Source organism: Mesoplodon densirostris, chromosome 1 (assembly GCF_025265405.1).
Source record: "Mesoplodon densirostris isolate mMesDen1 chromosome 1, mMesDen1 primary haplotype, whole genome shotgun sequence".
Lineage (NCBI taxonomy): Eukaryota > Metazoa > Chordata > Mammalia > Artiodactyla > Ziphiidae > Mesoplodon > Mesoplodon densirostris.
Window position 1 is genome coordinate 25,377,800 of NC_082661.1, and position 15,221 is coordinate 25,393,020.

Consider the following 15,221-nt stretch of genomic DNA (forward strand, 5'->3'; position numbering starts at 1 on the left):
CTCCAAATGGTGGGGTTATTTGTGATTGTGATAAAATGGCACAGCATTTGGAAGGAAGGGAAAGCAATATAAAATAACAATCAACAGACACAATCCATACGAAAGGATTATGCTCTCTCAGCCACTGGACAAAAATCAAGATTTATACATGTCAGGGTGGAAGAAAAAAGACTAGGCCATAAAAAAGAAACCTCTTTCCCATAATAAATAGGAAAACATTAAATCTGTAAACCAGATCTGTTTCTCCAGTGTTCACATTGCTCTATTCTCCAGCAAAGTAAGACGTCTGAGGTCTCGATATTTAGGGCAAACTCCTTTCTCATTCTATTTTTTGGGGGGAGCAAAGGGTTTCATAGATTGAATGCTGCTCTTTATGTTTAATGAATTGGAATTAAGTAGTTAGGACAGGTGTTCTGGCTGACACCTGCCCACTGGCTACTATCCATCCATGAACAAACAGCACGTTAGTTTTCCTTAAGGAGGGTGGATATTCTCACAAGTGGGGCTGTTAGCTCATAAAAGGTATCTGTTGGGCACCATAAATCCTGTGTGTGTTCCCCGTTTGATTTCCCAGGTTGGTAGCTTTGTGGACTTGGAGTTGAAAGGGGTTTCAGATTACTTCATCAAAAACCTTTATGAGGAAACAGAAGGATGGCATGAGTAATTCGATTAATTAGCAACTGAGATGGGCCTAGAACCCAAGCTTCCTCTGAGCTCAGTGGCCCCTATCTTACCTGAAAATCAGAACCAACCACAGAGCTTTTAAAATTATACATCCTGAGTAACACCCAGCCTTACCAAATTGGAATCACTTGGTTAGGGGCCAGGAATCTAGATTTTTAACAAAATCCACAAGTAATTCTGAGGCTACACCAAATCTGAGAAACATGGATGACCCCACCCTGCCTTCCATGTTAATTACTTGGGAAGTACAAAGTTCTTCAATGGGCTTGCCTCCCCCAATACTTGCATTAAAAAGAAAATCTCCCGCAATGGATGAGTTAACTCAACACTGTGTTAGGGGAACTTAAATCAGATGGTGCTTGGCATCCTATACCCAAAATCAGCAGCAGCTGCAGCTGATATAGAAAAACCAAGAAATATATTAACCTTTCCCTTTTGCCAAGCACAGATGAGTATCTAAAGGAGAAGACAAACAGATGGCCAACAAACACATGAAAAGATGTTCAACGTCACCAAGTATTAGAGAAATGCAAATCAAAACTACAATGACATATCACCTCACACTGGTCAGAATGGCCATCATCAAAAACAATAAATGTTGGAGAGGGTATGGAGAAAAGGGAACCCTCTTGCACTGTGGGCAGGAATGTAAATTGATATAGCCACTATGGAGAACAGTATGGAAGTTCCTTAAAAAGCTAAAAATAGAATTACCATATGACCCAGCAATCCCACTACTGGGCATATACCCAGAGAAAACCATAATTCCAAAAGACACATGCACCCCTATGTTCAATGCAGCACTATTTACAATAGCCAGGACATGGAATCAACCTAAATGTCCATCAACAGAGGAATGGATAAAGAAGATGTGGTACATACATACAATGGAATATTACTCAGCCATAAAAAGGAATAATATTGAGTCACCTGTACAGATGTGGATGGACCGAGAGTCTGTCATACAGAGTGAAGTAAGTCAGAAAGAGAAAAACAAATATCGTATGTTAACGCATATACGTGGAATCTAGAAAAATGGTGTAGATCATTTTATTTGCTAAGCAGAAATAGAGACACAGACATAGAGAACAAACATATGGATACCAGGAGGAAGGGGCGGGTGGGATGAATTGGGAGATTGGGATTGACATATATACACTATTGATACTATGTATAAAATAACTAATAAGAACCTACTGTATAGCACAGGGAACTCTATTCAATGCTCTGTGGTGACCTAAATGGGAAAGAAATCCAAAAAAGAGAGGATATATGTATACGTATAGCTGATTCACTTTGATGTACAGTAGAAACTAACACAACATTGTAAAGCAACTATACTCCAATAAAAATTAATTTTAAAAAAAAAAGGAGAAGACTCCGGAACATTCTCTCAATAGAAATGTATCATTTCCAGGCACCACATGCTTAGGACTCTAGGTATGTTCTGCACCCCACACTCCTAAAGATATCAGCACAACTGTCCTTAGGAGGCTGGTAGACTGCTGGGCTAGGAGGATATGAGCCTATGAACAAATAATAATTATTACATTAAGTACTAACTAGATAGTAGGCATTTTGCATTCCATGCATTATCTCACTGAATCCTCACAAGCTTCCATGAGATAAGTCTTACTATCATCCCACTATATGGATAAGTAAACCAAAGCTTACAGAAATGAAAACACTGCTTAAGGTGGTACAGTTAGCAAGCAGTAGATCTGGGAGTCACATCCAGGCAATTTGAATTCAGGACCCACTTCTTTAACCACTACACATACTCAATCCCATCTGTTACCAGGTGTTTCTGAGAATTATGGAAACTACTAGTTCTCATACGAAACAGTCTTTCCTCTGAAAAGTTTCACACCCTAATGGAGAAATAAGATGTTTTATATTAAACAGCAAAACAAAATACATGAGACACATTGATCATTTCTCTAACTCATTCCTAGAATTGCTCTGCATCCTCACGGAATGAGGTGTGATAATAATAAAAATATGAGTATTTCTACAGTAGGGCCACTCATCACAGAATGCAATGTGTTTTGCATATACATATATATATATACTTGCATATGCCTGACATTGTTTCCTATATGCATTAATCTTACTTTTCAACTGAACTAAACATTCCTCGAGGATAGCAATCATGACATACTTATTCGGCATCACCCAGCAATGAGCACAGGACTGCTTACATAATGAATGCTCAGTTAATATCTGTTCAACTGAATGCTCTGTGACCAATTCAGGAGTTTTCACCAGATTTATTATCACTGAAAGCAAACAGACAAAGGCCCCAGCTCTAGAGGGAGGATTTCACAGCCTGTACCTGCCCAGCCTTCGGGACCTCACATATGAAGAGCCTAGCGAATAGGATGGAAAGCTTTTAATTAACAGCTTAGAAAAAAAAAATGTCATTCCAATCTGCAGTTTTGTTTCCATTAATTCACTCAGATTCAGCAGGAATTCCACTAAGGAATTGGGGTGAACAGCTGTAGAGGGAGGGAAGCACATAAATAAATCATGAATGTCATTAAAATTTGTAAACTAATAACTCCTGGGAAGTCTTAGCAATTATTATCAGGGTTTTCTTGGCAAACAAAAAAATTAATAAATCCAAAGGTCTCCCAGAAAGGTCACTGACAGAACAATTAGAGGAGGAAATAAATGGTCCAGACAACAGCTTGCAAACCAGATGAAAAGTTACAGGATTCCCCAGTGGCAGGGGGATAGACAACTCAATACATGGAAAGCAACAGGACAAGACAGGGCTGGGGCTGGGACTGGTTCAGGGCTATTGGTACTTCAGTTCAGTTCTTTTAGCCTTTATTTAGTGCAGCCCGAGTGCCGGGCAGTGTAGATCCAGAAACAGGAAGAGCATGTGGTCCCTGCTCTCGAGAGGCTCCCAGGCTGGGAACAAGTGAACAACACAGTGTAAGGATAAGACAGCAGTGGTAAGCAGAGGAGAGGCACCCAATCCAGGGAGGAGGGTCGGGGAAGGTATCCAGGAGGATGTGACCAGGAAGGGGCACATAAACACCCTAACCGGGAATCCCTCGATCTGAAGCCCCCTTGCGCTGCAGGTCCTGAGGCCAGGCATACAGGAGCAGTGTCTGAGAAGCCTCGCTGCTTTTCCAAGAGCAGAATGTCTCCCACACTGCCAGGCTGGGGGTGGGTGAAATGGAGTAAGAGGTTGGGGAGGGAACTGAGGTAACGTAGCAATGCAGGGGTACCATCCACTGTAAAGGATTCCTGGTTCCTCTTACACCAAGACAACTGCAAATTCATTTAGCTCTGTGAGGACCCCAATCCAATAGAAGTTCCAGGGGAAAGCTCATGTGGAGACATTGCACCCGATCAGAAGCTGGCCTCTCATGGACCTTTACTAAAGACTAGTGCTTGAGATGGACAGATGGAAGCTGGGGATTGCTTGCCAGGTCATCTACCTCCAGAAAATGAGACCTTAAAAACAATTTTTTTTTTTTAAAGAAGATGCTGTGGGTAGGAGTTTATCAATTTATTTATTTATTTTTGCTGCATTGGGTCTTCGTTTCTGTGCGAGAGCCTTCTCTAGTTGCAGCAAGCGGGGGCCACTCTTCATCGCGGTGCGCGGGCCTCTCACTATCGCGGCCTCTCTTGTTGCGGAGCACGGGCTCCAGACGCGCAGGCTCAGTAGTTGTGGTTCATGGGCCTAGTTGCTCTGCGGCATGTGGGATCTTCCCAGACCAGGGCTCGAACCCATGTCCCCTGCATTAGCAGGTAGATCCTCAACCACTGCACCACCAGGGAAGCCCAAGAACAATTTTTTTGAGGGGAGGGCAATGTGTTTGTTTATCAGTCTAAGTGCTAATGTTTAAGACATATAGAACTGAGTCCAAGAAGCGATCTGCCAGTCCCCACCGTGACTTATGTTCTAAACTAAAGACTCAAAAACCTCAAGCAGTGGATTAATCAACCTTTTCATAGGTACCACGTTTAAAGAAAAGTGGCACCCTTGCTCCCAAATTAAGGACCACGAATGCCACCAAACTCGGCAGAGATGGACACACCCATATGTGCAAAGGGACATGAAGATGGCATCAAAGCATGTGCCACATGCTGTTGTCACAGAAATGAGAGAGAGTGTGACCCAGCCATTGAGCCCCAGGGTGCCTGTACACCATATAGCAATGGCCTATTTGCAGCTGGGAATGGAGAAGACGTGAAGAAGAAGGCTATCTCTAAACAGACTCACAGACTTAGAGAACAGACTTGTGGCCACCAAGGGGGAGAGGAAGTGGGAGAGGGGTGGAGTGGGATTTGGGGTTAGCAGATGCAAACTATTACATATAGAACGGATAAACAACAAGGACCTACCATATAGCACAGGGAACTATATTCAATATCCTGTGATTAACCATAATAGAAAAGAATATGAAAAAGGATGCATATATATGTATAACTGAGTCACTTTGCTGTACATTAGAATTTAACACAACATCATAAATCAACTATAATTCAATTTTAAAAAAGAAGAGGGCTGTCTCTATCCAGTTCCAGGGTTCCCATTTAGGGGATGTGTGAGTTTACGGCAGGAGCTCAGGAGCCAGCAGGAGCCAGGGTGCATTCTTAATCTCAGACTTCTGATCCAGGAAACTCAGGCAAAGTGTCTTCCTCTCCCTGAACTCACATCCTTATCTCTGAAACAATAAGGTTCTGGGGCTCAAAGAGAACGTTTGCTACGATCCTTTCTCACCCTAAGTCTCTTTGACTCTAGGGTCAACAGCCATGATTATTTCAGAATTACCAAGAATCACAGTTCAAAGACCTAAAAGCCCTTGTGGTGCCTCTTCTATTTCTGTGGACAGATTTCCACGGTCCTCCTTTCCTGTTAGATTATCAGAGTTTTAACATGGATCAGGTCAGCCTTTGACACTGCACATATTCCCAGTACCATAACATTATAAAATAATTGCCTTCCAGAACAGGTGGAATTTTTTACCTATTATCCTTTGATAAAGCAGATATGCATTTCAATGGTGAAAAAAGTTACCGTCCCCCCCAAATGAACTGAAAATATGTGAGAGACAGGTTACTAGACCTCCACTGGGCACTGTGGTATCCACTAGCCATATTTAACTAACATTAAACACTCAAAATGTGGCTGGTCCAAATTGAGATATGCCCCTAAGTGTGAAATACACATTGGATTTCAAAGACTTACTACAAAAAAAAAAAAAAAAAAAAAAACTAAGGCAAAATAGCCCATTAATTATTTTTACCGATTGTCTATTGAAATGATAGTTCTATTTAACTCAGTTAAAGAAAATATATTAATAAAATTAATCTCCACTGTTTCTTTTCACATTATTGACTGCTGGAATATTATGTGGCTCCCATATATTTCTAATCAGACAGTGCTGGACTAGAAGAAATCAACAAAAGAGAGGATATATGTTTACATATAGCTGATTCACTTTGCTGTACAGAAGAAACTAACACAACATTGTAAGGCAACTATACTCCAATAAAAATTAATTTAAAAAAAAAAGAAGACTCTGGAACATTCTCTCAATAGAAATGTATCACTTCCAGGCACCACGTGCTTAGGACTCTAGGTATGTTCTGCACCCCACCCTCCTAAAGATATCAGCACAACTGTCCTCAGGAGGCTGGTAGAAGCCTCTTGTGGTGCCTCTTCTATTTCTGTGGACAGATTTCCACAGAGCATCCATCTCAATTGCAGAAGGAATGTTTTAGCCTAGAAGTTGAAATCCCAGCCCAACCACTCGAGAGCAATTTTCCCACTCTGGGAATTTCTCCCTCTCCCACTTTCCATGTCATCCTATTCTCCTACCCATTAAAAAAAAAAAAAAAAAAAAAGATCTCTTATTCTGAAGGCGTCCATAAATCCACTCTCACCCAACATCAGACACAGCACACAGGGTAGAATGAGCACAGACTCAGGAGTCAGTAGGATCCCCCTACTTGTTAGCTCCATGATCCAGGGCAAGATGTTTAACCTCTGTAATGCTCAATGTTCCCATCTGTAAATTGGGGCCAGTGATATCCAACTCTCAAGTTTCTTGCAAAAGATAGAACAAGACAGCTCAGGTAAAGGAACTAGCAGAGAGAAGCGGCTCAATTACTCATGGATCATATGATGACAACTAACTCTCCTTGAGCATTTCCCACATGGGCGCTGCATGTCAGGTACTTTTCTAGGCAGTTTACATATTTTATTTCAATGAAGACTCACAACTTTACGTGGTAGGTGTGAGTATAACCCTCATTGTACAGATAAGGAAATGGAGGCACAGAGAGGTGAAGAAACATGTTCAAGGTCACTTAGTGGCTCAGTGGAGGAGTGTGGACTTGAACCCAGGACATCAGTCCCAGAGCTTTCACCTTTAAATACTCTGAATAGGAGGAAACTGATTGATGCTGAGCCTCCCAACCTTGACTCCTCTCTCCTCCTTGGGTCAGGCTTCTATAAAATCTAATAGAGTTGGTCTCCAGTATCACTGTTGATGGATGGACAGCCTCCAGGCTTGACACACTACGGACTGAAAACACCCTGAAAGTGAAGCCCTGGGTGTTTTTAAAAAGTCAGTCCCATGGGCTTCCCTGGTGGCGCAGCGGTTGAGAGTCCACCTGCCGATGCAGGGGACACGGGTTCGTGCCCCGTTCTGGGAAGATCCCACGTGCCGCGGAGCGGCTGGGCCCGTGAGCCATGGCCACTGAGCCTGCACATCTGGAGCCTGTGCTCCGCAACGGGAGAGGCCACGACAGTGAGAGGCCTGCATACCGCAAAAAAAAAAAAAAAAAAAAAGGCAGTCCCCAACCCCATTAATTCTACAAGCTTGACATCCTGTATGTAAAATGTCCTTTGACTAAGGGATGACAACTGTTGTGTTAAGTGACCAGTTTACGCAACATCCTTGATCACCCCCAGTATACTGGCACCTAGGAGTTCCAGAAAGAGGGTCACAAGGGCACAAGCTACTGCTACACTATAGAATGCCTTTAAACAGTCTTTTGTCTATTTAGAAGTAGATGGCTTTTCAATTCTTAATTCAGTGAGACAAATAATTATGTCATACTGTAACCTGGCAGGGAGCATCATCCTGTCATGACAGCTGTTGCTCCAGGCGCCTCTGCTGTACAGAAAATTGAAGACGAATCACCAAATTCAATTTCAACTTGGCTAGGCATGTTGGACTGAATCACAAAAATGAAAGGGTGTGTGTTTAATTTAGTTTCTTTTCTCTGCTCACTTATTGGTAAGGAAGGTCATAGTGCTCTAGGCTCTAACTGTAAAATACATCATTAGCAATATAGAAAAGAGGACAAGGGCACAGATCTTTAGGGCATGAGTAGGGAAGACAATAAAAAGTAAGAAGTCACCCTGTGAGGCCCCAGCAAGTTGGATAATTCCCACAAAGTTTAGGAGCAGTCCCTTTCCTCAATCACACCCTCTGCAGGGGTTCCTAAGCTGAGCTTTATCAGACCTGTGAACCCTCTGAATCACAACACAAAAATACATCCACATAACATTTATCCAGAGGGAAAGCCTATAATAGCCACCAGTTTTTTTCAAATCCCTGAAAGGTCACGCCATATATACTCTGTTATCGATAACCTATGCTCTGAGTAACTGCCTTTGATTTGACCCCTTCTGTGAACTCGAACATTCCCCCCACCCTCCCTACCTGGTCCAACACCCAGCTGCTCTCCCTGCCTCCTTCCGGCCGCCTTATCTCCTGCAGCCCAGCCCTGCCTGGACTTTGCCCTGTGCAAGGGGCACTTTTCCACTTTCCGTTGGCCAAATTGCATCCTGCCCATAATTCCAGCACCCAGCTCAGAGAATTTTTTCTACAAAAGAATGTCTTTGACTAGGTAGCCATTGCTATTCCAATTCCCCCCAATCAGGAGAAGGAACAACATTATAAATCACTCTTCTCCCCTCCCTATCCCCTGCCATCCTCCCCAAAGATCTGTGCTAATTCCCAGATGGCGCAGAATACATCCCTTTGGTGCCCTACAATTTCCATCCCATGGATCCCTGCATTAGTGGATCCTTACAAACAAAACTATACAAACACGCAGGGTTATAATAATCATTAATTATTATAATTAACTGAGCACTTCCCATATGTGGGTAACTGTCCTAAATGTTTGTACATTTAATATTTCATTTAATCCTTGCAACCCATCCATGAATTTATTCATCAAGCAAACACTTATCAAGTACCTCCTGTGTGCCAGATGCTGTCCTAGGTGTTGAGGATACAGCACTGAATTAAAATGGAAAAATTATCTCTCACTACAAGCTTAGATGTTACTGGGTGTAAGTAGAATATAAATAAATCAATAAGTAAATATTTAGCAGCTAGAGGGTGACAGGTACTGAGGAAGAAAATGCAGCCAAGTGACGGAATGCCAAGTCCTCAGGCAAAGGCCTCACTGATGAGGTGAGCAGAGAGGAGGGAAGTGAGGGTGTGCCCTGCTCCCTGCAAGAAGAGAGCTCAGACCCAGGAAAGAGCTGAGTGTAAGGGCTCCGGGGAAGAGGCTGGCTGGTTCAAGTAACAGCAAGGACACTGTGTCTGGAGCAAAGGTAGGATCTGTACTATCTCCAATTTACATTCAGGGAAATTGAGACTTAAGAGAGTGAAGTAGGTTGAATGGCAGCCCCCGTTCCAAATATGTCCTAACCCCCAAAACCTGCAGTGGGACCACCTTCGAAAAAGTGTCTTTGCAGATGTAAGGATCTGGGAATGAGAGCATCCTGGATTATCCGGCTGGGCCCTAACTCCAATGGCAAGTGTTCTTCTAAGGGACGGAAGGGGAGAAGACACAGACACAGAGAAGATGATAAAGGCAGAGAGTGGAGTAATGCAGCCGCAAGGAACACCGACAGACACCAGAGGCAGGAAGAGGCAACGGAGGGTTCTCCTTAGAGCCCCCAGAAGGAGCGTGGCCCTAAAGATGCCTTGATTTCAGACTTCTGGCCTCCAGACTGGGAGAGAATACATTTCTGCTGTTTGAAGCCACCCAGCCTGTGGTCCTTGATTACGGCAGCCCTGGGAAGCTGATCCAGAGAGGTTAGGTAAAGTGCCCAAAGCCACAGAGCTCTTTGGGTGGACAAGCTGGGATTTGAATCCCGGCAATGGGACATCAGGGTGCCCTTAGGGCCACTGGGCCACGTGCTGTCCTTGACACACACTAGTGAATACACTGGCTCTTATGACTGTGGGGCACACACTCTGTCACCTCCAGGCATTAAGCACCTGGCTTCAGCCCCATGGTTTTGCCTGGTCCACCTTTAAAACTAGCAAACCTTTCCTATAACGTGGGCTGTGCAGCTGTTTCCCATTGTACGCATGGGCTTTTCTGGTTTCATTATTTGCACCAAGCAGACAGCACTGGAGCCAGGCTTAAAGGATCACCACCAAATCACTGTGATAAAGGCTCACCACCATATCCCTGTGACAGGGCCTCAGAGGATGGTTTCTGAAGCTCTAAGTCCCCAGGAGTCCCACGTGAGTGGAAACAGGCACGCTTCCATCTACGGGAGGCACCTGGTTACTTATACCTCGGCCAGTTTTCACTGAGCAGCAAAATTAGGTTTTGGACATCCTGTGCATATGGAGGCAGGCCTCCATCGATATGAGCAATTAACCCTAAATATTTAAGAGATGCTGTGACTGGCAGAGAGGCTCTGGCTGAGTCTCCGCAAACAGGTCAGATGAAGAAGCAGCCAGGCATGCTGATACTCACGCCCCAGACGCCCCTGCTCCAAAACCCCAGCAGACCCTCAGGACTGGCGCTGGGATGAAGACACAGCCAAGTGAATGGCCTTTTGTGACAAGAGTTCTCCCCAGTCTTTACAAGTAGCAGAGCAAATGGAATGGATACACAGCCCTCTTGAGGCCCACGGAGGTAATAAGCACAGAGCATGAAGCGCTGACTCAGAGTGGCTGATGAAACCTGCTGGTGCCCTGTGTGACTGCCAGCAGCGTGGCGGTGACTGTGAACTTGCATGTGAGGAGGTGTATGGAAGAGTGAGTGTGCGGCGTCCCCTAGCCAGAGAAACTGCGGGCTTCCCGGCTTCGTGAAAGCCCTCTCTGACTTAATCCACCCACATCCTTCTCCCTGTCCCAGCCTCCCATCGGGGCTGATATATCCTGCAGGCACATGGACACAGAGCCTAGGGTTCACAAAAATGCTGTCATTTCTTTTAAAGCCACAAACAAAAAAATGAATATTTTAGGCTGAAAACAAGTTTTAATATACAATATTAATATATTTGTCCTTACACCAGTACAGCTGCAAATATATATTTTTTAATATTATTTTATGGATGAAGAAGCCCACGAAGGCTCGGCACCACAAACGTCATCACACGGGCCTGAGTCCCACATGTGTCTATTCCCAGAATCATGGGCTTCTCAAGAATCACAGCATCTTACAGGCACAGAGGACAAGAAACAGTCCTTGGGCCGAGACTCATGCCAAGGCCAGCATCCCTCCTACAGCACGCTCCCTTATCCACGGCCTCCCCTTGTCCCAGGCAGGCTGTCATCTCTCTACCCACATTTGTGTTTATCCAGTCAAAGGAGACACTGCAGGGACGCAGAAGCAAGCACAGTGCTGGGGAGAATATGTGACAGACCCCACAGGAGACAGCCGAGTGCTAAGGAACCTGCAGATGGAGGCCATCAGTGCCACCCAGGGCATTAAAGAGGGCCTCCGGGAGGAGGACCATCTTCTGCTCCTTTCAAAACACGCTCCCCAACTGCTGCTTAGCTGGCATTCCTCACGTGAGCCGAACCCGAGTAGCCAGGTAAGAATCTCTAACTCACTTACCTCCAAAGGGAGCTCTCTGTCACGCTTCCCAGGTTGAAGTCATACAGCTTCGTCAGGATAAGTATAACCTGAGAGGGGGTAAGGAGGAGGGCAGAGGAGGAGAACAAAAAGGGGAGGGAAAAAAGGAAGCCGGCTTTAGTTTGTGTAACAATATACAGTTCATCTCAAATCACCCAGTGGAGGGCTTAGAATTTATCTGTGGAGTTGAGGGGTATTATAGGATCAAGCAAGGGGAAAAGAATTATTAATTTAATGCTCCCCCGTAACTGGTAGCATTTATTTTAATCCCGACAACGCTTTGCATTTGAAATAAAACACGTCAACAGGAATCAACTGGGTACTGACAGTTGTTTCTCCACATCTGTCCCCCTTCAAGGTCAGGCACAGGCCGGCTGGCTCTGTTGACACGTATGGCCACCCAGAGATCAGAGGATGGGCTTGCCTTTGATCTGGAGATGACTTTGACTTACAGATGTAGACCTAAGAGGCTAAGAAAGAACTGGGCCTGATTCTGTGTCTACAGAGAGGTTCAAAGAGATTTTGTGTTCCCATCACAGGGCCTCAAAGCCATAAAAACTTGAATGACAGGCAAGCCCAGCCCCCAACAGTCTCTGATGCCATCTGCCTTCTACCATGTCCCACCCATGGAGTAAGCAGGTCATTAGCCTCCACTGGACTCCAGGACCACTTTCGTGACTCCAGTTGAAACTAAGAAACCCAGAAGGAAGGTGTATGTGTCAAAGAGCTGGACAGCCTGTAATAGGGTTAGCAGGTTTCTGAAATGATCTTCCATTGGCCAGGCTGGTCCCAGGCCCTTTTAACTTCTCCAGCTGGGAACCTGGACCTCAGACGTTTCCCTACTTACGCCTCGTGCACCCAGACAGTGGCTTAGGTACAACCCCATATCTTCCAGGATGCTAAGCGCGTGCACCTGAATCGATTTTAATCAAAACACAGGTGCCTAATATACAGTGTCTGCCTGCACGCATGATAATCCAGTTACACATAATTGTGTTTATCTAAATTTAATGCACAACTCATTTCACTTTTCTCAGCTCCTTCGCCTTACACAATTTAACTTCCTTCAGTTCATTTGCACAGCACCCATTAAACTCTTTCTGAGATAATGAATTTCTGCTACCAAGATGGGACTTTTCCATTCTAGGTAGCCATTTAAGATTAAAGAAAAATAATCAGCCATTATATTGAACGTTTTTATGGCATTTAACCAACGACAAAACACTCACTTTGAGATTTATTCTCATCCAGCACCCCATGGGGTCAGTCAGTACCATTTCTACCTCTTTTATGTAAACTAAGAAAAAATGAGAGGCCAGGATATGATCCATTATGGGTCAAAGAGAATCCCTGGAAAAGTTGACTTGCAACATTCAACTTCTCTGCAGGGCCATGACTGGAGGATTTTTATGTCTTCTCTCAGATTGTGTCCTGTGATGGGGAGTAGTAGGTTGGCAAGAAACAGCCAAGCCAAGAAGAACATCAATGACATGGCTATTTGTAGAACAGGAGAATAGGTACCAAGGTACCAAGCTACCTGTCCTTATTAGCATAGCACAACTGCAAGGAGCGTGTATCCTCTGCAAAGCATTGTTCTCCATGGTCACTCAGTGGTCCATGCCTCTCCCATTAATAGCGAGTTTCCTCATTTGTAAAATTCAGGGGCTAATGAAGACAAGACTTATCCAAACCTTCTCCAACCAAATAGTTAGCAATGTGCCGATAATTCCTATTTGTTAAATTAATACAAACACATACACATACATACACACTAGACTTCTCTTCATTTTACTTCTTTCATGATGAAGTCATTCTTTCACAGTCCCTATGTAAAAACATGGGTGCCTATGTGCAGACCATCCCAAAATCTAGACAAAGAAACTCAAAGCTATGCTCTTCTAGAAACAGATCTGAACACCCATCTAGAATCTGCAGAAGCAAGTAAGACTACTTCACTGTCTCCCAACATCAAGCCTTCAGGGACATCAAACAATCTCAAAAAAGTGCAAAGCCCACAAAGAAAGAAGCAAGAGATGTTGGGGGTTAGAGGTCACTTAACTGATTGCCTAACAAACAGCTGGGTCTGGAAAACCCCTCAGAAATGCAGAGCCCTTCTCATGTGTCTGTGTCTCCTTACCCAGGGCTTGGATCACTCTCCTTCCTTCCATCTTCTCAAATCAAATCATCATTTTTGAGTCAATGAAAGATAATGGTGTTTCATCAGTAAAGCATAGTCTTCAGAAGGGGATGGTGTTAGTCTAGTCTATTACCTTCATTTTACAGATGAGGAACCTGAGACACAGAGAGAGGAAATGACTCAAGTTCAAGTCCCAACAATGTGTGGCCTTGACCAAGTGTCCAGGGTACAATTCTTCCCATTCTATGAGCAAAGTTGGAGACTAACAGTCACTGAGGAGCCTGCTAAATGCAGATTCCCTGCTCCCATTCCCAGCAAGTTTGACTTGGTGGATCCTGGGGAGGGTCCATAAACCTTCCTGTGGCTATTAGAGGACCACGCTTTGAGAAAGACTCCACCACACCATGATTCCTCTCCCAGCTCCACGCAGCAGTGACACCACCCTTCCACTGTGGTGGAATCCTGATCTCTAAAAGCATCTTTGCCTTTAAACTGAGTGGACTTTACAAAGAAAGCAGGCCATAGGAGGTGCATAAGGAAGATGTCTCCACAAAATCACCCCAACATTCCCCAGAGGAAAGGTCCAAACACCGAGAATTGGGGCTGGAAGCTACCTTTCCCCTGGAGCCAGCATAGAAGGACAATAATAAAGTTATGAAGACATGATCATGTAACCTTTAGCCTTCAGATATTCTGTGCCTAGCAAAGAAAACCAAGATTGAAAGAAAGCCTGTCAACCTCTGGCTTCTCTCACCATTCAGAGCCTTCCAAAGGCCACCAGAAAGAAGGGATTACCAGGGCAGAAAACTGAAAGCAGATGCAGTAAACCCACTAACAAGCCCCAGGCTGCTGGGCAAGGACTGAGATCAAAATGAGAAGATGTGAGTGTGACCAAAGAATCACCAGTGGATAGAGGAAGCATGCAGGAAGGATGGAGGAGCTACCCTGGGAGCCACAGCAAAGCCTGACTTGACTCCTCTCCAGCAGATACCCCCAGATGAGAGCTGGCGGTCAAATTCAAAGAAGGAAAAGCAGGGACCAAACATTAATTGAACCCTTACTATGTGCTAAATACTACACTGGGTGCTTCTCAGTCCTCACAACACACTTTTGAGACTGAGCAGATGTAATATAGCATCTGCATTTTACAGATGAGGAAAGTGAGTCCTAAGAGTTAAGCAATTTGCTCCCCAAAGCACACAACTAGCAAGAGACAGAGCCAGCATTCCCACCCAGGGTTATGAGACTCCACCATGCGTGTTCCGCTCCAATGCAATGCTCCTCCATTCGGCAAATGTTTATGTGAGCTTTTTGTGTGCAAGGCAATGAGCAGGCAAACTGAGAGGAGGGCACATCCTTGCTCTCAAGGAGTTTATCACTCAATCATGAATTCCACAAATATTTACTGAGCTCCTCTTATGTGAATTAGAAAGACACCTGCTAAACTCTGGGAATCGGAGAAAGATCCAGAGCTCAAGGCCCAGGGGTGAAGGTAACTTTTGTTTTCTTTGTTCTTGGAGAAAGAAAT

General features: G+C 44.4%; 1 protein-coding gene across 1 annotated transcript in view; it reads right to left on the bottom strand.

The window, feature by feature from the left end:
* SORCS3 (sortilin related VPS10 domain containing receptor 3) overlaps positions 1-15,221 on the bottom strand; it is a 626,549-nt gene that overhangs the window by 415,154 nt on the left and 196,174 nt on the right. Inside the window, exon 2 of the mRNA XM_060103648.1 lies at positions 11,539-11,606. Coding sequence (XP_059959631.1) covers positions 11,539-11,606 — 68 coding nt within the window. The remainder of the gene's footprint in view (positions 1-11,538; positions 11,607-15,221) is intronic.